At 34.4% G+C, this 25,862-nt stretch overlaps 3 protein-coding genes across 4 annotated transcripts; 1 reads left to right on the plus strand and 2 right to left on the minus strand.

Annotated features, from left to right (window-relative positions):
* Positions 1-364: 364 nt before the first annotated feature.
* Positions 365-8,169, minus strand: EMB1187 (Protein kinase superfamily protein). Of its 2 annotated transcripts, none has more exons than XM_086600378.1 (11): positions 7,983-8,169; positions 7,719-7,810; positions 7,468-7,574; positions 6,717-6,822; positions 3,433-3,555; positions 3,197-3,288; positions 2,428-2,512; positions 1,790-1,895; positions 1,609-1,675; positions 870-962; positions 365-790 (listed from the first exon to the last, which is right to left on the minus strand). In XM_086600378.1, the coding sequence occupies exons 1-11, from the start codon at positions 8,114-8,116 to the stop codon at positions 662-664; spliced, it is 1,134 nt and encodes a 377-aa protein (XP_086456504.1). In that variant the 5' UTR covers positions 8,117-8,169; the 3' UTR covers positions 365-661. The 2 variants fall into 2 exon arrangements, with proteins under 2 accessions (XP_086456504.1, XP_086456505.1); XM_086600379.1 differs by having other exon boundaries at positions 7,468-7,638; positions 7,983-8,149.
* Positions 8,170-16,675: 8,506 nt separating this feature from the next.
* LOC147507676 (uncharacterized protein At2g34160-like) lies at positions 16,676-18,213 on the plus strand. Its single transcript, XM_086599069.1, has 5 exons — positions 16,676-17,142; positions 17,231-17,279; positions 17,353-17,415; positions 17,496-17,545; positions 17,975-18,213. The coding sequence occupies exons 1-5, from the start codon at positions 17,011-17,013 to the stop codon at positions 18,035-18,037; spliced, it is 357 nt and encodes a 118-aa protein (XP_086455195.1). The 5' UTR covers positions 16,676-17,010; the 3' UTR covers positions 18,038-18,213.
* A 902-nt stretch (positions 18,214-19,115) lies between these two features.
* Positions 19,116-24,060, minus strand: SHS1 (Mitochondrial substrate carrier family protein). Its single transcript, XM_086600380.1, has 3 exons — positions 23,038-24,060; positions 19,938-20,099; positions 19,116-19,831 (listed from the first exon to the last, which is right to left on the minus strand). The coding sequence occupies exons 1-3, from the start codon at positions 23,608-23,610 to the stop codon at positions 19,358-19,360; spliced, it is 1,209 nt and encodes a 402-aa protein (XP_086456506.1). The 5' UTR covers positions 23,611-24,060; the 3' UTR covers positions 19,116-19,357.
* Positions 24,061-25,862: the final 1,802 nt, after the last annotated feature.

The following is a 25,862-nucleotide window of genomic DNA, read 5'->3' on the forward strand; positions in this document are numbered from 1 at the left end:
AATGAAAATTTTGCTGAACAGATTGTATCTACTGATGCAAAATACCTTTTAGCAACAGAGAAATAGCCCCTTAACTGCAATTTTTTCAGGGATAACTAAGTAATGCAACCAAAGTTTTGATATATTTCCACTAGTTTCACAAATATTCATTATGACTTTGAGATATTTGAAATTTGTACTAGTGCTAGTAATCAAAGTTAAGTTCAAGGATGGCACAGGTCTTAGTTGCAATTTACACATTCCGATAAGGCGATAATAATAAAGACGAGTATCATACCATAAAACACACATTAAGCGTTTTACATAACAATAACCAATTGGAGAAATATATGATAGAAAAAGAAATGTTCGTGCAAAAACAAAATCGAGAAAGAGCCCTAGTGATGGACAACTACCAAAATACACGTACTTTCATTACAACAAAAAGAATAACTAGCACTATCTGTCTACAGTTTTGCTACATGCTTAATTGTCGACACATAAATGACTATAAAGAATAGTATACAAAGAATATCTAATTAGAGGAATTAAAATAGGAAAAAAAGGCCTTTTTTTCAGCCTGACATGGTAAAGGAGGGTATCAATATCAACACTCAAGTGTTTCCAACTAGTTCACAACACGTTCTAATGGTGACGAGAAGGTAGGGCAGGCATGCAGACGTCAGCCGGTTCCACATCCTGCAAGCAATGATTTTGCCAACGAAAAAGATTCCTCCTTTTGTTTTTTGTATTCTTTGTATCGCAAGAAGAAGTAATCGAGGTAATCGAAATCGATTGAAGATACATTTGCCTACACATTTAAAGATGTTTATGTACATCATCTTTGCCTATTCGATCTAACTAGCCAATGGGAAGGGGGTAAAAATTACCTGGATCAATGCCCATACAGCCCAGTAAAGATGTGATACCAGCTTGTAAGTATTTGTTTCAACATAGAGAGAGTTGAGATCTTCCTCAGGTACCTGGTGATAAGAAAGAGGATACTCAATGCATATATGTCAAAAACTCAAACAATCATGGGCCTGCACTAGAATGGAGAAGTTGGTGTTACTATTAAAACTTGCCCAAAAGTTCGAGAACTGGTTTAAATCTATAAAAGCAAAGTACTACAATATTTTAACACATGAATAATGACACAGTCCTTAAAAGTACTTCCACCGATTTTATACATGTAAAGAGTGAATGTTGTTGTTTACCAAACGGCATGTTTGCTCAAGCTCTATACCAAGTGTAGGGTTTATACTTTACTGGGATATGTACGTCAGACTATGGCCAACATAAGCAGACCCAACAGTACATGCACTGACAAAAGGAGAGGGGGGGAGTCTCCACATACACGCCCCTTTGTCCTCCTTTTTCCGACCCTTGTAACAGGCACTTATCCAGAATGACGACCCCAGACGTTGTTAGGCAAGACAAGCAGTATAACAAATGCTGGTACAAGGCTGGGGTGTGAGAGATGCTTAACGAACAGTTAGTAGAGAAGACATGGAGGAATGATCAAGTTGAAACTTTCTTCAATGAACAGTCAACAGAGCTTACAGAACTAATACAGTGCTTACATCATACCAACTAGAATCTAGATTGTATGTAAGAAGCACAGCATACCTCTTGAGGTTCATCAGGGTGTAAGTAATGCCTAAAGAAATGATATTGCGCATCCTTATCTGGGTATCTACATTGAAGCAATAAATTTACGATTATGATTTATTTTTTCCCACTAGCAATGCATTCAAATACTCAATTGAGAGGATAAAAGATATCAAGATGTAAAATGAAGAGTACATACAAGCTGTAGTCACAATCAAAGCCTGCATATTCATTAAAGTGATTTGCAATATCATATCCCCTATAGCTGTATGACCCATACTCAAAATCAATGAAATAGAGCTTTTCTGCACATCAAACAGCACAATGTCATTATATAAAAATAAAAATAAAATAAAAGGAAAAAAGTCAGCCCAATAGATTAAGAAAAATTTATGATGAAGAAAAAGAATCACTTTAAAGATTCTTCTCCGGTAGGAAATGGAATCCCAACGTTCTCCATACTTGGTAACAGAGGGAGAATAGAGCTCACCACAATGCACCACTAAAAGCTAACAAGACCAGAGAAGTACCCAGTATAAAATAGTTCTAAATAGGAACTAAAAACAGGTAATGACTAAAAAAACTTAACACTTGCGGCATTACTAATCATAAGGTATTTCCATAAATTTTCATAATCATCACTAGAAACTCAGGTCTCGCAATTTTCAAGAATAGGAAATTTTCTAGATAAGACTAATGGGAAGGCACATAAAGGTATAAGGTGAGAGAAAAAATATATATGGTGTTCAAGTTAATCCTCAAATTTTAATACTAAAATAGCAGTGCAGTAGTTTTGCTACCAAATTTCACAGTTAACGTGAATAGACATGTACCTACCCTCATCTTCATTAAGCATCAAGTTTCCCGAAAGTAAGTCATTGTGAGCAAAAACCACAGGGGCATTAAGCATGGCAGTTAGATCCTGTTGAAAAAATATCCATTAGTCTACTAAAATGGGAGTGAAGCTCTTTTATTCTTATACTCCTCAATGATGAGTGAGATGAAGAATATCCAATGGAATGATTAACGGATTAAATTATTCCGTAAAACCACATATGGAATAAGAGGTACCAAATTTCACAAACTGGTAATTCGGAGACGAATATCAACTTCATAACCAGACCCAACCCACCGCTGCCACAATCACTATCATCAAAACCAGATTGAATACTGGATAATTCAACACAAAAAAAAAATGACAGTGGATATTTTGATTCTGATCCCAAAAAGATCGGCAGATATCGCAATATTTCAAGATTTACGGCATTTTCTTCTACGGTTATGATTACAGAATGGTGTGTAAATATTATGGTACTCTGACATCATAATTGGCAGTTACAGCCGTGAACACTTTTCCTAGGCTCATCACAAATCACAACTTCCTTCCATTTGAAATGATAATCTACCTTCTTCCAAAATATCAAGGACCCAGTTATCATGACCACGACAATTGTCATGCTAGCTGGACAGGAGTGGATCACCAACTTTTTTTCATTTTTTGATCAGCAATGACTTTCTAACTCATCATATTACCACTAACTTACAGAAGGACAGGTCGTTAAACCATGGAATCAAATGACAAGCGATTGAAACTTCAAAAGAATACCTTGAGCTCACTAACTGCATCGCGAACCTCTTCAAATGAAATTGTCTCATACCTTCTTTGTTTCTCAATATCATCAAATTTAAGACCAGATGCTGCAAAGCAACATTCAGCAGACAAGTATGAGATGCATATCCCAGAACCAAAAGAAGATGGACGCCAAATATTTTGGTTGATAAAAGGTAAATGTAATATACACTATTTATTCCAATTCGACCCAAGGTGCAATCAATGACTACCTTTCTCTAGGAACTTGGTCATGTCATTCCACAATTGCGGTTCTCTAGAACCTGGTATTTCAACCTCATGAAACTTGCGAAGTTGCCTAGCAATATCAGCAGACAGCTTCGGTTTACTCATGTCTGTCAGGGAAGAAAGATGAACAAAGTTTAGTCAACAGATTAGAAAGAATGTGGATGAGCTTAGTCAACAAATTAGTAAGTAAATCCATCCAAAAGGCGTATTTCTTCCCGCCTGCAAAGGCAGAGATCATGTGGTTGGTTTGGATGATGAAAAGAGTATTCAATTTCAAATTTGTTAGAATTCGTGCTCAGAAAATGTCCCATAAATACGAAGAACTCTGACAACATTATGTTTTTAATGGCATACAGGTAATGAGTTACTCCAAAAGAGTGATGCGTGGGTAGAGAGAATTTTCATTTACAAAGGCTGTTTTGTTTCTTGTTGCGAGAGATTTATGCATATACATGGGTTGTTAGAAATTTGACATGAGTGGTGATACTTAGTTGTTGATCGTGTATATAACTGTAATATCCCAATTTATTGATTTCTTAGTTTAATTATTTAAGTGATTGCAAGAATTTGTTGATAATATTTTGTTTTGGAGTTTTCTAAATATCATTGGTATTGAACTTTCAGAATAGATTCTTGGGAAATAATTAAGATTAGTGTACTGTTTGGAGATTTGATGATTGAATGGATCAAAAGAAATGAGCATGTTGAGTTAGTTGGAGATATACATTGTGGAATCATCACATAGTCCAAGTGCTTAAATTAAAAGTAAGTCCTTGAGCCTTGGTCAATATGTTCAAAGAACAAGTATTAAGTACTATGGGTTCGGCCTACTGGATAAATATTACTTGGTGGTAGTTTGTTACTCCTGGAACGTGCTTAGGTTGGAGATTTAAATTGCCTTCTCAGTTAACAAAACAAAAGGGCAAAGGCTAATTTGGCGATCAACACAGACTTTAAATTTCTTCCTTTCTTTATTTGGCAATGAAAAGTCTACATTGTTTCATTGTTGATTGGGCCGAGTGTTGGCAGTATCAACTCAAGTTCATAATCCTTCCTGCTAGATAGTGTTCTCGGGGAAATTGTTGACCACTCAATTATTTCCAGTGCAAAGAGTAATTGGCTTTTAGCACTGATATTTGGTGAGGTCTACACCTTTTCTAGTTTCCATTACTATGAAGAATGATAATTCCTATTTATTGATCAAATGATTTTTGGTTAAACGTGTCAAAAATATATTTTGTAAACCGATTTTCGATTAACGATTTAAAGAAACTCTTGTGTTATTTGGGTGTGTATTTCAATTGAATTTCTACATTTTACATTCACAAGGATGCATGGTTGTTGTGCATAAAATGAAATTAGTAAAATATTGTGAATGTGGTATTGTTCTAATTTTGGAAATTCATTGTTCTTGAAATGTGACCTGGAATTGAGCTTAGACTCGGAACTTAAGAAGGGTGTTGATATCCCTAGGGTGTAAGACCCAAAAGGAACACTGGATCCATGTGTATTGACGTTGGTGCACACGTCAAGGAATGTTTGGTTGAGCAGGCGAATGTCAACCCTTTGGTAACGTTTGTCGAGCGGTTAAGTCGACATGGTATTCACATTGATAGAGTATTTTAAAATGCATTGTTCTTGCATGATGAATATTTGGATATGCATGGTTTTTACATTAAGTAACGATTACCAGTTTTATTGTTATGAAAATTGTTTCATTACAGGTATGTTCTTTTTGGTAATTAAGATTACAAGAGTTGTAGTAACTCATTGGGCTTCTTGAAAGCTCACTCCCCGTTGTTTACTGTTTTTTCAGATTAGTTCTCTTACACGTTGAGCTCGTGGGATTGTGGATAGCGGGATTTCAGGGGTTGAATTCTATTAGTTGTACGTTATAGGTTTCTATTATCATTTTTTTCATTCATTTCTGGATGTAAGACGTAACGTTAATTCTTTGGAGTTTGAGATTTTGATTGTCGATCATAATATTTTGTATGATGACATTTAGAATAAATGTTGGATTTGGATTTATGGAATAATTCATCTGTATATTTTATGGACAGTGCACTTTGGGTCTCAAAACATCTATTTTGAGATCCGGGGTGTTACAATAACTGTCGCTTACAATTGCTTGAAGTTCATGTGGTTGTTTAAAACTTGATACTTCATTGTTTTGACATCAAAGTTAGACTGAAAACTGTTTTGCAAGAATGTGTTTTAGTTTCTAGATTTCAATATCCTACTTCAAGCTGGACATGCAGAGTATGTGTGCCGAGTCAGTAATTTACATGTCTTAATAGAATAGTTGGGTATTTTTATCATCTAGTTCTGGAGTCCTACCATTATCAGGACTATTCTTCTATATCTACAGTATAACACTTGCACGACAAAGGAGGCTGAACGAACCAAGTTGACTTACATTCTCACTCAATGTTTTCTTTCTAATTTCCGCTATAAAACTGTCAGGTTAGCTAACACTTATTGACTACTGAAGTTCTTAACAAAGCAAGATCTTCATTAAGCAATGTGATACAAAGAGTGTGGGAGTAATAAAAGATAGGAAATATCCGTGATGGAATCCATGCACAATTAGCTTAGTCTTTGGATCAGCATCAGTGGCTTTAGATCCAAATGAGATCAATCCTTGTTTTCCATGAAAAGATGGCTTTCTACCTTGGGCTCTTATACTCGAGAAATCTTATCAGTAGATAAATTAAGAAATGAGGGTGTCCATCTCAAAGTCTAATATATATGAAAAGGAGGAGAATCACTTTTTGGTACAAGTTCTATCTCGGCTGGGATATGTAAAGATATTTGACTCTCTTTACATAACTATGTCTCTTTCATTACTTAATTTCAAGAAAAACTAAACTGATTCACCCACAAAAGGTGAATAGCTGTGAGACCACCTCCAAGCAGCAACTTCATGGTCATTACGGAAAGAGAAAAAGACCAGGGTATTTATAGCAATTAAAAGGATAAATGACAATCAAAACTCTAAGCATCAAAAAGACAATGTTTTGTTGGGCAGATAAAGAAATGTATGGAAGGGTAAGATTCCTTAACTATGTTTTCAAGTGGGAGTACCTTTTTAACGTGAGAGTACCTTTTTAACTGAAATTCTTAGTGGTCGTGAAGGATCCTATATGTACAATGCTTCCACTACAGGTCTTGGATATGAAAGATTCACCTTACAGTCTTACACCTTCTAATTAATAAGCTATTTACTAATAACTGAATTTAGAAAAACGAAGTCGATAATACATACCCAATGGAGAAAGTGTACGCGCATCGATAAATGACTGCACCGTGCCATTCCCAAATACTCCAAGCAGCTTGGCACCAAAACCCGCAGCTGAGAGATATCCAATGGCCTAAACACCAAGTGGAACGTATATGCTGAATATGAAAGGACGCTCATCGAAATAACACCAAGACTCACATCAAAATAGTACCAGGACTCATCTCTTTGAAGCATTCAATGTTACAATTTTTATATATTGTTTAATATAAGTCAATAGGTTTTTTGGACCATTAAATCAAGCATTGTGCCCAAATTGGATTCATCGTGACTATCTAATGGACTTTGGGTGATTTTGAACCATCACATTTAACATTTTAACCATACAAATTGAACCTATTCAAAAGAAGGTGTGTAAGAATTCCAAGGATGGTGCTACTGGGAACACACACTGAGAAAAGGTGAAAACCTTCCAAATGGAAATAGGTGTACACTGTTCTATAAATAAGTGTTACATGGACAATTATAGAAAGCTATCCCTTCTGGCTTTATATTTCATACATAAGGACAAAATGAGCTAAGCAAGGGAAAATTTAATTGCTCAACTAATAACTAAATGTACAACTGTGTTAGCGAGGGGATCAAATTGCACAGTAGTGACTGTAACAGGAAAAATAACAGGGTCCAGAATAAAGCACTCCGCTGTGAACCGTTCCTAATCCAAAAAACACTCCATGAGTTATTTAACAATTTAAACAATAGAAACAAAGAGACTCACCTGCAATTCCCTATTGCGGTCAATCACAAATTCAGTATTTGGGCCATATAATCTGACAGTTAGGGAAAAATCACTCCCGTCGTCCTCTTTCACTGACACCTTCAGCACTGCAAAGATGAATGATAAACTTTGCTCACGTTCTTCTTGGAGAGGAAAGATGATGTTTAAGACCTATAACTAATGATCTGTTACATACCAAATGCCAAAACACAATACAACGAAATCAAGCAGTGAGTAAATGGTATGCTTACAAAGATTGGTAATGCCACCAGAAACTGTTTCGACCGCGAAATGTGAATCATCCAAGACAGACCATTTCTTGAACAAATCCTTGCACAGACTTCTGTACAAATCAGAGCAAAAAAAAAAACAACAAGTTAAAATCTCTACTGTCTTATCTTGTTATATATAAGATTTAGAATTACAAAAATAGGAAAGGCCCGAGTTTAATTAGGTGAGCTAAGAAAACATGAAATTAAACAAAGAAGAATATTATAGAGAGAATAGAAACAAACATGATTGTTGGTGTCAATTGTGGAAGAGGAAGAGTGATGTCAATGATGAGATGTGAAGATGGTATGTCTGAACTACACTGTTCTCTAGCTTCTTCTGCTACTTCCATGCCGTTCCAGATCTTCTGTGCTCCCATTCTCTTCTTCTTAACGAACAAATCAAAGCCAAACAAAAATGTGTTGGGTCTGTTTTTTGCAAAAATTAGCGGACATATTTGAACCGGGTTGGACCGGGGGCTAAGTTTGAGCTGACTTTTCCTTCTTTGACGTGATTATTGGCGAATTTGTTGTTGGGCCCAGAGAGAAAGAGACAAGACAGTTAGAAAGCTTCTTTTTGATTTGTCAAACACTTGTTTAACATTCATATTCTATATTGGAAATTAGGTTTTTCCTTTTGAGAATATTGCTTTATTTGAATTGGAACTCTCTTTAAATGGACAATCACATTACTGATTGCTCATATTCTCATGTTGCATGCCTTGAAGAATTTTGAAATAACCATTTGTTTTAGTGTAATCGTATCAGTCTAGATGGCTCTTTTAACTCAAACAAATGTTGTGTCTAGCTTGGCTTGAATACCATCCCTACAGAGGCAGTGGTGGTTCTATAAATTTTATCGAGGGTATTCAACATGCATTTTACACTTCTGAAAACCCGACTTGATTGGAATTTTTCAGCCCTTAGTGTTTTCTAAAAGTTCAATAAATCTGGGATTTTCGTGAGTATTGGAATTTTTATCGTGAAAAACATGGATAACTAGGAATAGGCTAAGCATTTATCTATTGTTGATAAGGTATTGGATATTGTACATATACTAGTCATGATCGGTGCCTACAACACTTTGCTTTTACAAGTGCAATTGATACTCATAAGGTGAGTTCAAAAGTTCAAGTTTAATCTCATTTTCAACCAAAACCCGCTATTAAGGGTTTTACCAATTATAGTCTCCAATCTTGTTAGTTGTTACAGTGCAAGAGAATTCATTGTCGTTCCAATAATTCCTAATAGTGTTGCACCTAGGGTTTCCTATCAAACCAATTATGTTTGACATGCATGCTGCAATAATGGAAAATATAGTTCATTCTAAAGCCTTCACGTGTCACTAAAATAGTTGAAGAAGAATTACTAAGTTTCCGTGCAGAATGGTCAGGGGACCATATTTTGAAATAACAATATTAATATTTGAAAGGTTCAAAAAATGAGGCTTCATCCAGTATCGCCATTACTTGTTCCTCATTAGTCCATTTAGTGTATAACAATCAAATGATATTTTTATACCTAAGAAGTCTATATTGCTTATAGACAAATGGGTAATTGGATCGAAAAGACTCAATTGTGAGGTAAGGTTGAAAAGTTTTTACATGGAAGGTTTGTAAGATCGCGTGGGTCACACGGGAAAAATATAGATAGCCATTAAGGCATTAAGCGAGCATGACACGCTCAAGGTTTGCCATACATAAAGAAATTTACTGTCTCTAAAACCCAAACAAAAAGTGGAAGAGAAAAAGTAGCTCATGTTATGTTATGTTTATTTTTATTTTTATTTTTGAAAAAGTTATGGGTTATGGCCAACCCAAACTTGTATTTCTTAAACTCTATCAATTATTACACCTCTAGCATCCTCATCAATTATTACATTAAGTTTTTCATCAATAGGATTGATACAAAACATCACATGTTCATCAGTAAGATTTCCTACTTTATTAACTTGTGTTATGTTTCTTAGTACTTGTAAACAACCTTTAAATTTCTTAATGAATGACTACCTCTAAAACCCAAACAAAAAGTAACTCATGTTATTTTTTTTGTTTTGCTAAGTGAGCTGAGAATTGTATTAAGTATATGAAAAAGAGAAGGAAAATTATAGAAAGTAAAAGTGTAAAATAAAGGAAAGGAAAACTAGAATTATAGTGTGATACTGTCTTAGATAATAGTACTTGAGGGAGTGAATTGCAACCCTACCAGGTAGGCCTCTAATACAACACTTCTTCAAGCACCTCACCCCATTTAGTCGAATCTAAAGTAAGTACTTGTACAAGCCTCATTTATATAACCATGGAGGCTTGCCATGATATAGAAAACGGGACTCAGAAGACATAGTTGTTGCTTTTTTACCGCTTGATCTGCCGAGAAGTTCACTTCCCTCTAAGTTGATGTGATCATGAGCTAGTGCATTGCAGATATACATTTGTTTCATCTATCCTTAAACTACCATGGAAGTTTGCCTGACCCAAATGCCAAAACCACTACCACTGAATCTGATATTCGACCCACACATTCTTCCAATCTCTTTAAATAGCTATTTACAATGTGATCATGAGATGGTGATCATGTTATGTTTCTTAGTACTTGTAAATAACCTTTAAACTTTTTAGTGAATGACTACTTCTAAAACCCAAACAAAAAGTGGAATAGAAAAAGTAGCTCAGGTTATGTTTCTAATTAGTACTTGTAAATAGCCTTTAAATTTCTTAATGAATGACTACATCTAAAACCCAAACAAAAAGTGGAAGAGAAAAAGTAGCTCATGTTATGTTTCTAAGTACTTGTAAATAGCCTTTAAATTTCTTAGTGAATGAATATAATTTTCACTTGTTTTCGTCTTGACCAATTAATATCATTTAGTGACTTGACCGATACCTATGATCTCATGAAGCTTGATTGGAGGGTATGAATACCCTGGGTTCCCTATGATGAGTCTGATTTGGGTAGTGTGAATCTTCCAATAATGGCATTGCATGCCTTTCTCAAGGTTGCTCGACCATCTCAAAAAATCACAAATTAAGTTTGGCAAAGTTAGGAACCTCAAAGCGGGGTATTGTCATAGTTTAAGATTTTAAGAGAGCTAAAAAAATACTCCTTGTAGGAGCTTTAATATATATATATATATATATATATATATATATATATATATATATATATATATATATATATATATATATATGTAGTAATGAACACTAATTTTTACATGGTTAAACATATCCAAATATTATAATTTTTTGTGAAAATGATCTTTATGGTAGAGAGATCATCTCTACAAAAAAATTAGGTCTTAATTCATTTGTATGTCGAAAAATATAGCTATAATGTGCGCATAAAAATGTGGCTTTATCATATATATATATATATATATATATATATATATATATATTAAGTTAACTCAAAATAAGTATGTAGGTAAAACTTCACCTAGAAAATGAATTCAACCCCAATGTTTTGTGGATATGATATACTCACTATAAAGATCATCTCCATAAAATTTCAATTCATTTGGAAACCTCTTACATTGGCAAAAAATTATTGTAAAAACTCGACATTTCTGGACCGTTAGATTTCTTTTTAAATATTACAACAATTTTTATCGATGTTAGAGATTTCCAAATGAGCTGAAATTTTGTGGAGATGATTTTTATGGTGAGTGCTTCATAACCACAAAAATTAAGTTTGAATTCATTTTATAGGTGAAATTTTATATACGTACTTATTTTAAGTTAACCTAAGTAGCTACATTTTAGAGAAAGATTATACATATACGGGCTGGCCACGTCGACATACATAATTGACATACGAAAATGACATACGCAATCCTACTTATCTACACAATGAACTAAAAACTAATTTTATGGGGATGTGATCTCCACAACATGGTGATTATCTCTACAAAAAATTAGCTCCTTTGAACATGTCAAACCCAACCAAAAATTCAGTTCAAGTTAGAAATTTATCTGACGGTCCAGAATTTAAACACCTTTTTGATAAGACTAGAGACATCCAATTGAACTGATTTTTGTGGAGATACTATCCATGGTAAGGTAAGTCATCTCTACAAAAAATTAGCCCTTAGTTCAATGTGCAAATCTGCTTTTGTAATGCATATGTCATTTTTGTATTTCAATTCTATATGTCGGCATAGCGAGTCCGTAATATATATACGGACTGGCTACGTCGACATACAAAAATGACATACGGAATTAACATACGCAGTCCAAAAGCGGACTTGCACATTGCTCTAAGGGCTGATTTTTGGTAGATACTATCTCCCTACCATGGATAGTATCTCCACAAAAAATCAGCTCAATCAGATGTGTCTAGTCTTGTCAAAAGAGTGTTAAAATTCTGGACCGTCAGATAAATTTCTAATTTGAACTCAATTTTTGGTAGGGTTAGACATGTTCAAAGGAGTTGATTTTTTGTGGAGATGATCTCCATGTTGTGGAGATCACATCCCTATAAAATCATCTTTTAGTTCATTATGTAGGTACGTAAGATTGCGTATGTCAATTATGTATGTCATTTTTGTATGTCGACGTAGCCCGATATATATATATATATAGCCCGACTCCTAAAAAGACCTTAAAAAAGTACCAAACTTAAGTACCAAATTTAAAACAATCCACAACTTCACATACAAAATGATTTAAAGCCTAATTTTTTGTGGATATGATCTACTAACCACAAAGAATATCTCTACAAAAATTCAACTTGTTTGACAATTTTTAACATTGATAAAAGATGATTGCAAAAACTAGACATTTATAGATAGTTAGATATTTTTTCAAAAGTGACTAATAATTTTTATCTAAGTTAGAAGATATCAAACGAGTTGAATTTTTGTAGAAGTGTTCTTTATGGTTAGTAGATCATATGCACAAAAGATTAGGTACTTAAGTTTGGTACAACACTTTACTTTTACAAGTGCAATTGATACTTATAAGGTGAGTTCAAAAGTTCAAGTTTAATCTCATTTTCAACCAAAACCCGCTATTAAGGGTTTTACCAATTATGGTCTCCAACCTTGTTAGTTGTTACAGTGCAAGAGAATTCATCGTCGTTCCAATAATTCCTAATAGTGTTGCACCTAGGGTTTCCTATCAAAGCAATTATGTTTGACATGCATGCTACAATAATGGAAAATATAGTTCATTATAAAGCCTTCACGTGTCACTAAAATAGTTGAAGAAGAATTACTAAGTTTCCGTGTAGAATGGTCAGGGGACCATATTTTGAAATAGCAATATTAATACTTGAAAGGTTCGAAAAATAAGGCTTCATCCAGTATCGCCATTACTTGTTCCTCATTAGTCCATTTAGTGTATAACAATCAAATGATATTTTTATACCTAAGAAGTCTAGATTGCTTATAGACAAATGGGTAATTAGATCGAAAAGATTCAATTGTGAGGTAAGGTTGAAAAGTTTTTACATGGAAGGTTTGTAAGATCACGTGGGTCACACGGAAAAATATAGATAGCCATTAAGGCATTAAGTGAGCATGACACGCTCAAGGTTTGCCATACATAAATAAATTTACTATCTCTAAAACCCAAACAAAAAGTGGAAGAAAAAAAGTAGCTCATGTTATGTTTTTTTTTTTTTGAAAAAGTTATGGATTATATATGGCCAACCCAAACCTATATTTCTTAAACTCTATATTATTACACCTCTAGCATCCTCATCAATTATTACATTTAGTTTTTCATTAACAGGATTGATCTCATCAGTAAGATCTTCTGTTTTATTAGCTCGTGTTATGTTTCTTAGTACTTGTAAATAGCCTTTAAATTTCTTAGTGAATGACTACCTCTAAACCCCAAACAAAAAGTGAAAGAGAAAAAGTAGCTTGTGTTATGTTTCTTAGTACTTGTAAATAGCCTTTAAATTTCTTAGTGAATGAATATAATTTTCACTTGTCTTCGTTTTGACCAATTAACATCATTCAGTGACTTTATCGATACCTATGATCTCGTGAAGCTTGATTGGAGGGTATGAATACCCTGGGTTAAGTTCCCTATGATGAGTCTGATTTGGGTAGTGTGAATCTTCCAGTAATGGCCTTGCATGCCTTTCTCAAGGTTGCTCGACCATCTGGTGTATTGCTTTTAAGGACATACTACCCCATCGGATCTAGTCTAGAAAAACTCACAAATTAAGTTTGGCAAAGTTTGGAACCTCAAAGCGGGGTATTGTCATAGTTCAAGATTTTAAGAGAGCTAAAAAAATACTCATTGTAGGAGCTTTAATATATATATATATATATATATATATATATATATATATATATATATATATATATATATATATATATATATATAGTAATGAATACTAATTTTCACATGGTTAAACATATCCAAATATTATAATTTTTTGTGAGAATGATCTTTATGGTGGGGAGATCATCTCCACAAAAATCTAGGTCTTAATTCATTTGTATGTCGAAAAATGTGGCTATAATGTGCGTATAAAAATATGGATCTATCCCTATATATATCATATTCTCTAAAAGATAGCTACTTAAGTTAACTTAAAATAAGTATGTAGGTAAAACTTCACCTATAAAATGAATTCAGCCCCAATGTTTTGTGGATATGATATACTTACTATAAATATCGTCTCTATAAAATTTCAATTCATTTGGAAACCTCCAACATTGGCAAAAAAATATTGCAAAAACTCGACATTTCTGGACTGTTAGATTTCTTTTTAAAGATTACAATAATTTTTATCGATGTTAGAGATTTCCAAATGAGCTGAAATTTTGTGGAGATTATCTTTATGGTGAGTGCTTCATAACCACAAAAAATTAGATTTGAATTTATTTTATAGGTTAAATTTTACCTACGTACTTATTTTAAGTTAACTTAAGTAGCTACTTTTTAGAGAATGACTATATATATATATATATGGCCATGTCGACATACAAAATTGACATACGAAAATGACATACACAATCCTACTTATTTACACAATAAACTAAAAACTGATTTTCTGGGGATGTGATCTCCACAACATGGAGATCATCATCTTTACAAAAAATCAGCTCCTTTGAACATATCAAACCCAACCAAAAGTTAAGTTCAAGTTAGAAATTTATCTGACGGTCCAGAATTTAAACACCTTTTTGACAATACTAGAGACATCTAATTGAACTGATTTTTGTGGAGATACTATCCATAGTAGGTAAGTCATCTCTACCAAAAATCAGCCCTTAGTTCAATGTGCAAATCTGCTTTTGTAATGCGTATATATCATTTCCGTATGTCAATTCTCCCGAGAGGCCACAATTACCGCGAGCAAACATATTAATGATGAGTAACGCATTTTTGCTATGCTACTAATACTTGTACTTGCTCTGCTATTCAGCCCAAGCCTGGCTGAGGAAGAGTATATATATATATAGCTCCTAAAATGACCTTAAATAAGTATCAAATCTAAAATAACCTACAACTTCACATACAAAATGATTTAAAGCCTAATTTTTTGTGGATATGATCTACTAACCACAAAGAATATCTCTACAAAAATTCAACTTGTTTGAAAACAATTTTTAACATTGGTAAAAGATGATTACAAAAACTAGACATTTCTTAGATATTTTTTTAAAAGTGACCAACAATTTTTATCTAAGTTAGAGAATATCAAACGAGTTGAATTTTTGTAGAGATGTTCTTTATAGTTAGTAGATCATATACACAAAAGATTAAATTTTAAATCATTTTGTAGGTGAAGTTGTAGGTTGTTTTAGATTTGGTACTTAAATTTGGTATTTATTTAAGGTCCTTTTAGGAGCCGGACTATATATATTTCGATGATAATTTTACATATATTTGACGCTATCTAAAAACTGAAAGCATCTTTAGGTGAGATACTATCCTAGCATCAAACACCAAATTTTTAATCGGCCAAAATTTGGTGTTTTTTAATCTTCAGGAGAGACACATTTTGATGAAAACACCAAACTAAACACCAAATCGGCCAAAATTTGGTTCCAGATTTGGTGCTGTATCAAATCTTTATCACGGTTTTAGAAAAACCGTGTGGGCACCGTATGGCTTGTGCTAAATAGTCGGCTTCAATTACGTGGTTTTGCAAAACCGCGCGAGAGATTGGGAAAGAAAAGAAAGAAGAAAGTTGATGTGCGACACATCGCGCGGTTTCTGGAAAACTACGTGGGCTTGGACTTTTAAAATAAGTTTCAGTGGCGCGGTTTTGAGAAAACTGTGTGGACTATACAGGGCCGGCTCTGAGTTCCTTGGGGCCCAAGGCGAGCACAAAATATAGGGCCTATTCAATTACAAAACCTTTAATTTGGTTTTCGTGTAAACTTGTAATATCATCAAGATTCACAAAGCGCCTTGGCTTCAATTGGGTTAGAACTTTGCATTTTTTCATTCCAACAGATGCATTCCTCTCCATTTTAAAAATTGAACGAAATGATGATTTAGTTTTTGGCTTGGACCATGTAGATCGTTGGGCTTATAATCTTTAAAATTATTCAATTATTGGGCTTGGACCATGTAAGTATTGGTTTTGGCTGGCTTGAGGTATGTAACATACAAGTGTTTATTGTTTATCTAGGGCCTTTTTTTGACCTTAAGCTGTAGGGGCCCAGAAGTCAGCTGATGGCCTTGGTTTATCTATATGGCTTTTATCCAAAACTGCATCATTTAATATCGAATATTTAATGTTTCTCTTTAAGTTAGTTGGTGTTTTTTTGGTTTGGCATTTTATTAAAAAATTTGGTGTTTTCACCATTGTACTCTCTTGGGCTATAGGAAAAGGATAAACTAACCGAGCTACTAAAGTCTAAAGCTTAACTCGCTCAAGCTTGATCATGCAACTAGTCAACTACGTAGGTCGACACCTCAATTTTTTCGGAAGCTCTTTAAAAGCCACACAAGTGAGTGGAAAGTGGAAACATAGTAAAACTCTCTCTCTAGGATTAGGCTCAAATTCTTTGCTCTTAAATATTTATCCATTTTGTCACTCTTGGGCCATTATTGGGCCTCTACTTATGCTCGTATACCCAATACCCACACCCAAAATAAAAAGAAACCCTAGTTCTAAAATCAAAAGACGAGAAGAACTTCTAGAAGAAGTCCAATTTGGTAAAGCGGTGTGGGCTAATTCGCGGTTATTGATCTCATACATATAAATATATATAAATACACCACCAAGGTTACCTTTCTCATCTTTCCCATAATTGAGAAGTAAATAAAACCTCTCCCCTTATTTTTCTATCTTTAGGATTACAATGGAGGGAGTTGCAGTGGAAGGAATTACTGAGGGAGTTGAAAACATGACCGTCAATGATACTTTAAAAAAAAATCGTATTCAAGTTTCCAATACTAAGAATTCTATCTTCCACTACGTCAATCTTGCCAAGGTTAATAATAATAATCATATGGTTTAAGCGGACGAATGTTTGTTTACGTGGCAATGTTTTAACTGACCCCATGTTTTGTTTTTTACAGAAAATTATGAAGCAACATAATGAAGTTGAACTTTCTGCTCTTGGCATGGGTATTGACTTGGGGTTTTTTTTTTTTTTTTTGTTCTAAAGAATTAAAGATTAATTGGATTTATTATATTGCAGCAATTGCGTCTGTTGTATCTATCTCGGAGATTCTGAAAAGCAATGGATTTGCTGTTGAGAAAAGTAAGAAAGATTTACACTTTACGTCTCTGATTTACTTATTATAGTATTACAAGTTGACTAATCTGAAATTGAATATGCAGAGATTTTCACATCTACTGTTGAGATGAATGATGCTATCCGAAAAGCAAAGGTAAGATTAGTTATGAATTATAACACAGATAGATTAATCATTGTGTTCATAATATTAGGAACTGTTTAGTGTCGATTATGTATTTATGCCTGTGATAATTGTATCGTGATATGTATTTTAGAGGGTTTTGTTCTAGTAGTATATAGGACCACTTGTAAAATTTTACAGGTTTTCTCCGTTTTGTTAATATTGGGTTGGCCTATAACTATAAGTAGTTGCGACTCAGATTATATGTACAGCAAGGTCTAAAATTTAATTGTTGACGAATTGTGTTATCTCAAGTTGGAGTTGAATGAAATTTCTAACGAAAACCCTGATTCAAGTATTCTTTTTGTCGACGTTTGGTGTTTTGTTGTGTACTCTTTTGGAGCAACTAAGATATTTTTTTGTACTCAATCTTTGACTAATGTCGACATTCTCTTGTTTCAGATTGCGATAGTGCTTGGCAAGTCTGACAAGTTTGATGAGTTGATGGGTGCTGCTGAAGTGTAAAGAGCCGAAATTTTCCAGATTGACTTAAAAGTCTTCCGAGTATAAGATATTACTTGTGGATCTTAAGTAAATTGACATTGAAAAAGTCTAGTAGACAGGGATAAACATTGTGTTAGGATTTTTGGGATTAAGAAACTGCTGTTTGAAAATTTTGAATTGAATTCTTCATTCGTTTCCTTTTTGGCTTCTACTGTTATATCTATAAGCATATATTGAAAGCACTTGCAAATAGCAGTCGTAATCCATATCATTGCGGGTAGTAAGAATCTAATGATGTGAAAGTTATGTGAGCAATATAGCTGAGATAATTGCCGGGACATTATTAATAGACGTTGGCCTGCCTGAATCCTGACCTCCGGTCACTTTGTATATCCAGTCACTTTGGAATAGGTTGATTTTTCTTCCTAAAGCTAGGAGTTTGGGATTTTTTTCCCGATCAAATTGACTGTTGCAAGCACTTCAATTCCAACTCCTTGTTTCAACTTTCAACTCCCTAACAAGTCAATTCTGAGAAAGATGAATGACTCGATTTGGAGTCAGTGTTTGGGAATCTGTCCAGCTTAAATGAAATTAAGACAACAACCATTTCAAACAGACAAGAAGATTACTATTAGTTGTGAAGCTTCCCAGTCTCGATTGAGGGCCGTATGGACCAGTCGACCAGATGAAGAAAAATAACGAGGATAATTTTTGAAAAATATGTAGTACAAAATTAGAAATTTCAAAATTGATCAGATTAATTTAGGAGTAAGGATACTGGTATTAACAGGCTAAGCTTTGAGGAAATTATACATTTTCAGTTTTACTGTCCCGTGGCAAATATTCTGGACTGAAATGAAACCCCCCACTAGATGAGCCAATTAGGATTTCCCTCTTATAGATGGGGAAATTAAGATCTCCCCCTAAGTACATAAAAAAAACCATGTTTTTTTTTTTTGTATAGTGGGAGGGGGAAATCCTAATTGGATCATCTAGTGGGGGGTAAAGAGAAAACTCCTTTGGTCACCGAATCTGCCGAGACTAATATGACCATCTTTTATTCTGTTCTTGCCAATGACACCATAAAACACTGAAGCCAAAGAAGAACCAAAAACATTCTGAAACTGAAAGTGCCTCACATTTAGAACAATCAACTCTCAAATGAAAGATTAAAAAGTCAGAAAATTTCAGCTCTCACCTCAAACGAGGCTCATAGGCTGCTAAATCATAAAGAACAACTTTTTTCCTAAATTCCTAGAGGTAACTCAGGCTCTTTTGCACGCCATTAACCTGACATTTTCAAAAAGACTTCACCGGCTTTACTAACTCCCGAGACACTCATTATAAGTCATCCTCTTTCTCTACCAATATCTTCTTGCAAGCTTCATAACACATGAATGATATCCCAGCAGCAGGGACCAACTTCATACAACTTGGTCCCAAACCTTTATAAAGACCTGGGAGGCCCTCCCGTTCAAGTATGCTTGCCAGAGCGTGAAGCATGTTCTTGTAAACTTGCCTACCACTTAGAGCCCCTACTTGCATGTGCTTGCGAGCCACCTCAAGTGGAAATGTCGCAGTGCTAGAAATTGCACCGGCTGTAGATCCAATTAGGAGGGTTGCAAGGTTATTAATTTCTTCTTTCTTAAAAACTTTCCGGTAAGCCTTCTGCAACATGTCATAAGCAAAATAGTTTGTGGCAGCATATGGGACCACTCCAATCAGGCTCGGTGTGAGACCTCTGTACAACTCTGCAGGTCCCTCCTCTTGCACAATTTTCAGGAAAGCATGCAGTACATTCTTATATACGTCTCTCTGCAACATTTAATCAAATCAATTATCAGAGTGAATTAACTTTCAATTACAGATAAAATTGAAAAAACAAAGACAAAACTAACAACTGAATTCAGTTTGGAGTTACCTGTATAGTCAAACGAGTTTTGACTAGCTCAAGAGGATATGTACATAAGGTTGAGCTGACTCCTGCGCAGGCCCCTGCGATTAATGAAGGTGGGATGGGGATCTTCAATTGTTCCCCTGATTTAGGAGTCAAATGTTTCTTAACTGTATCATAAGCAAATAGCTGCAGGCACACAAAATTGGCAACATAAAGTTAAAAGAGATATCATGATTCGTAATAATTGAAATGAATGCAAGAAAAGCAAAAGGAGTCATGGAATTAAAGTGAAACTGCATAGTTTGCATGAAGTGAAACTGGATCCCCATAAATGGGACTGATTTTCCTTTATGTTAGCCGTAGAAACAACCGACAATACAAAATGCAGGTTGAGCTCTAGCACATTGGTAAACTCTGTCAAGATAGTCATGACCTTATATTCTCCAACAAATGAGGCATCTTGCAAAATAATGAAAGTAATCAAAGGTTTACTGAATCCCCTCCTCTTTGTTATCATTAAATCTTTTATTTATTAGCAAATGAAAAAGTATACAAGAAATAAGAAATTGTAAATTTGTTGTCTAGGAAAGCAAACATATAGGCTATGTTTGGTTCGCATAATTCTCTTTCAACAAGAAATTGCATTCCTGGAATCTGCTTGACCTAAATTTGATTCCCAAAAATTTGTTTTCCAACTGTTTGTTTCAACGAAGAAAGCTATTTTTTTTTATTATAAAACTCTTATGAGATGACAAGAGACCGAAGAAAAGAAAACAACTTCTTTTATATTTTTTAGGAAGTTGTTTTCACCCATTCTGACATACTTTGAGAATCCATTTTCCACTTTTCTGTTTTACATGGTTCACCAAACACTCGTAAGATTTTAGATTCCATGAAAACATTTTCTTTTGCTCATCTTTCCGTGAACCAAACGCAGCCATAATAAAATCCTATTACAATGAGTTAATTCTAGAGATATTGATCTAGAACTTCCAAATATTCTTACAGATTGATCTTAGTCCCTCTACAAAGCATAGGATTGTCTCCAAAATTTGGACCTACATTCTTGATGGTGCCAAGAGTTGCATATACTAACTAGAACTTCAGACATGTCTAAAACAAAAAGAAGTTAACATCATATGCGATAAGCAGATATTTTTCCTCGTTCAAGTCTGATGAGATGGTTATTTTAGGGTCACAAATCCATAAATAGGACTAAATAATGATTTTAGTTTTGACTTGACATATTACAATTTAATTAAAACAATTGGACAATGACCAAGTTAGCCACAATGAAAAAACCAATGTAGCTAAATTGATTGCAGTTGGTCGAATTCATGATGATTAAAAATTTGAAATTGTTACTAAGGCGTTGTTTGTTTTTTTTTGATTCAGCATTTAGAGCCTTTTAAACTTACGTTTTAAGCATTCAGAGGCTCAAAAACTTGTTTGTTTTTTTAAGTAGTTTAAACATTCAGTGGTAGTTTCAGCATTCAACATTCCGCACCAAAGTTCCTCGTGAATGCTAAATTCTAATATTTGAAACAAGGAAGTCCCTTTTTGCCTTTTCTTAAGAACCCAATCTCAAGAATCCATCTACTTTCTTATCTTGACCTTTATGACATCAAAATGGGTTCTTCAAAATTTGATACTGTGGCGTCACGGGGTTTTCATTTTTTAGGGCGAATAATATCCACTTTGTTAAAAATAGAATTACATATATATTTTTTGAAAGTAAATAAAATATGAAAATAAACCGTTAAAATATATTTCTGAAAAGCATATTTTAAAATAAGCTTATTTATCATTTCTTTTCTTCGATAATCCATCTCCCCTCCTCAAATCTAATATATATTTTGTTTTACAAGAAATTAAGTTAGTGTTTAAAATAGATAGCATGGGTAAAATTGTCTAAATGATTTATATTCAGCAATCAAAGCTAGATTATTCTAACAGAAAACAAACATGTTTTTCAGAGTTCGGCAATCAACATTCAGTATTCAGAGGTTGGGCCATTTAGCATTCAGCATTCAGAGGCTCAAAAAAACAAACGACCCCTAAATTTCGAAGTGGGGAAAAGCTCTGATATCAAAAAGCTAGGAGTAAACTTTCAAAAGAAAACTATGAATTAAATGTGGAGACTATTGGTTCTACTCTCAAATGTTGGCTTTCAATTACTTCTTTGAAAATTTGATATCAGAGTTTCTCCTCTGATCCTTATTTGAGTACTTCTTGCAAAGCAAAGTCTGCTTCTACCATCGCTGATTCCCAATTTGATCTAACTTCCAACAATCAAACGATCTAACACCACTCTCACCATTCCAACATGACCAACAAGAAATCGTAAACTGTTATCAACATACAATACGTGGAAGATGCAAAACCTTATTGGAATTGTTGGATAAATGATTCGTAAGTTTATCATAAGTTGGGAAGCTTGAGAAACAACTTCTTAATCATGGATGGGACACGGATGATAAAGTAGGCCTAGCCTTTCATTTTTTAATAAAGAAAGTTGTATGAGGAATAAGCAACTAAAGGTATACTCTCAAGTAAGTTCCTAGTGTGCACTCGATACAAATTCATGAAGAGTTTGAAGCGATGGAAATCTCTAAACATGCTCAACACTTTAGGGAAAATGTGAGAGAACTTTGGTTTTTCAAAAGGCTGGCTCATGATTTCAACACTGTTACTTTCCGAACAAAAATATGACAAGAATACCAGTCACCTAATTGTCTTATGTAAGTCTTCTGTTCCTAAAATCAGTGAGACCACTCTCTTCACAAACAATATGGATTAAACATCAAACACAGGGACTTAGTAAGATAAAACGTTTCAGACACAGAGGACAATCTTGACATTGTTAAAATGTCAAGAGAATAAATTCTGACACATGTTGTAAGTACTAGCAAACAATTTGTATCAAAGTAAGTGTAGTTAGACCATTCCAAGAATATGAAGTGACAACCACTATATTAAAATCATCCAATGCAAAACTAATGAATAAACTATCATATAACCAAATAATCAAAACGAGTCAAATAATTGGAAGCCATAGAAATTCAATCAAACAAAATCAATTACATGAATAACTTCAAAGGGAAAAGTTAAATGCTCAACACACCTCTATAGCCTTGCTTGGCGCAACACGAATCACATTGACAAAGTTACCTCTAAACAAGCCTTTCCACCCTTCAGTATCCATTATATTCTGAAAAACTTCAGTTAATGAGTTCCCACTACTCCCAACCATCAAATGTGTTCTTATTGTCTCTAATGGAGCAACTGATGTCCTAGAAACTGCACCAGCAATAGCTCCACTTACTAACCTCCTCAATGAAGGATTACCAATCTTAACTTTAAATTTCAAACCACCCCTTTTCTTCTTTATCATCTTTTGGTCTACCGCCTCCTCAACTACAGACACCTCTTGAGGTACCTCCACAATCCGAAAACCGGATTTCGGCGACGACACATATTTCACATAGAGGTCTGTATATGGAATTTTCACTCCATTGTCTATTGAATTTGGAGAACCCATTCCCACTTGCCCAATGCTTGCAAACAACCCACCACTATTACATAAACCATCCTCTTGTGGCATCCATTGAACACCCATTTGAGGGCTAGATAAAAATCCATTCTTTTTACCTTCAATTGGTTGTAATCTTCTTTTATCCATTGACTCTAACTTCATGGTGATAAAAAAATAAGTTATTTTGGACAAATGGGTAATGTAAAAATTTGATTTTTATTAAGTCAATAGGACAAACAAAAAAAATGGTTAAAGAGAAAAGGGTGTTAAAGAATCAACATAAAGAGTTTGATATTGGACTGATGGGTTATGATTTAAGGAAGAGAGACAATGGTAGCGTTGGCTTATGTTCCACACCTCTATAAAAGAGGGGAAGAAAGGGGGGTAGGAGAGAATCTATGAAAATAACAAGGTGTAGAATATAACGAAGGGAATAATAGGTTTGTTGGTGGTACTGACCAGAAAAGCTGTCTCTTTCGATTTTATTTCCTATTTTTTTCCCAAAGTATTAGCAAATTGTGATTGGCTCTGTACATTTTATTTGTTTTCCTTTTTGGATTCCTAGTTTATTTCTAGTACTAGTAAGTTTTAGAATTAGGGTACTGTCGAAAGGAGTACTTTGTCAAAAGTGTATGTTATATTTGTAGGTATTTCAGAACTGATGAAAACCGTGGGTAGCTCATAAATTTGGGAGCACCTAGTACGCTAAGTACTGAGCACATCCGTTAAATAAACGCTTTGGTGGTATTTACCAATTTACTTATTAGGTCATCTCCGGGCGTAAAGCGTATAAAGCGTCAAATTTACACCCCCAATTTGAAAAACATTTTTCCAATGGTGGGTGTACAATACGTCAATAGCTATTAATTTATATAATTTGGTGGAAATTCCCCTCTCATATTATTATCTATTAAAAAACCCAAACCTATAATCTCTCGTTTGATGGTTTATAAAGTACGGATGTCACTTAAACAGACTGGGAAGTTATAACTTTTCATTTGTTTCCTTTTCCATATTTTTTAAAACACAGACTTGAATTAAAATGATGTCCGTTGTCTTCAAATTTCACTTTTAAAAACTTGGGATGCATTGTTTACTATTTGTTTCCACACTACTATTGGAATAGCTATGAGGTATATCTTTTATAGATTTTAGAAATGAGAGTGTAAAATCCTAGTGGCACCTACATAGAGCCTATGTGGAGGTGTAGTTTTACATACTATCATTGAAGATGCCCTTAGGGTCTTTTCTATTTTGGCATTTGGGGGAGTGGGGGACTTCGTTACTACTGGTTCTAATGAATTATGTACTTAGTAAGTTAGAATGATCACATATGCTAGGGATTCTCTACCTTCATTGAAACTTTTATGAAAAATGAAATATTTGTTGAAGAATAACACAAACTAAAGGAACCAACGGCTAGAAAGACTAGGAATTTTTGCAAGTTACAAACCCCACACCCAACAACAATGCTCATGGGTAAAACCTATTGAGGGCACTGTGAAACTCAACACCGATGGAGCTATGTCAGATGTCAGAACTGGTATAGGTGGCCTAATCAGAAACTATTTAATTAGGTGAAGTGCTTCTTGTGTTTTCTAATTCGGGTGGAATGAGATTAGTCTTATTTCAAGAAATGAATTGAAGGCCATTCTTAAAGGCCTTAAAGAATGTGTGTTATTGCGAAAAAGTACTGCTATAGTGGCTTCCGACTCCATGAGAGCAGCCGCCATATTCTTATGGGTAAGGAGTCAGAACCATGTTATTGTAATAACATTGTAGATGTTTGGTGTTTACTGGATAACGATCTGATGATTTGTGTGATAGGGAATGGCTACACTCTTTTTGGGATAAGAGTTACCTACGTATCATGTTTTTTGGGGTAAACTTGAATCCAACCTTACGTAGTTCATCTATCTCTACTTATAGATGTTTGATATGACTTTTCTTATTTGCTCCAGGCCGTTATGAAGTGTAGATCCACCTTGTGTGCTATCTTGATGATTCGCCATTATTCTGATATTACAAAGTTAATGTTTCCTTGATTGGTGCGTTGACTGAGCTCCAAGATTGTGCTATTTGATTTGCTTACATATATGGCTGTAACTGATGCTTGGGACGACCTAGGGTCGAGTCGTTGGTACGTTCTGATAGAGTGGTACGAGCTGATGGAGAATGACCTGGTGTATGGACACGTGTACTGTAGTGCATAACAGAGGGTACTTACATAACCCCCTTTATTTGATCCGTTCTTTGGACATCTTTGATGTAAAAAGGAAGGGTAAAATAAAGTTTTCTTTTTAAAACACGAATTGGACAGTTGGTAGGCTTAATTGGCTTTTGAAAAATATGCGGAAACTGTTGGGCTAGATTCGTGGGACCGAAATCACGGCAATTTGTGGGTGAGTAATGAT

This window comes from Coptis chinensis, chromosome 3 (genome assembly GCF_015680905.1).
Source record: "Coptis chinensis isolate HL-2020 chromosome 3, ASM1568090v1, whole genome shotgun sequence".
Taxonomy (NCBI): Eukaryota; Viridiplantae; Streptophyta; class Magnoliopsida; order Ranunculales; family Ranunculaceae; genus Coptis; species Coptis chinensis.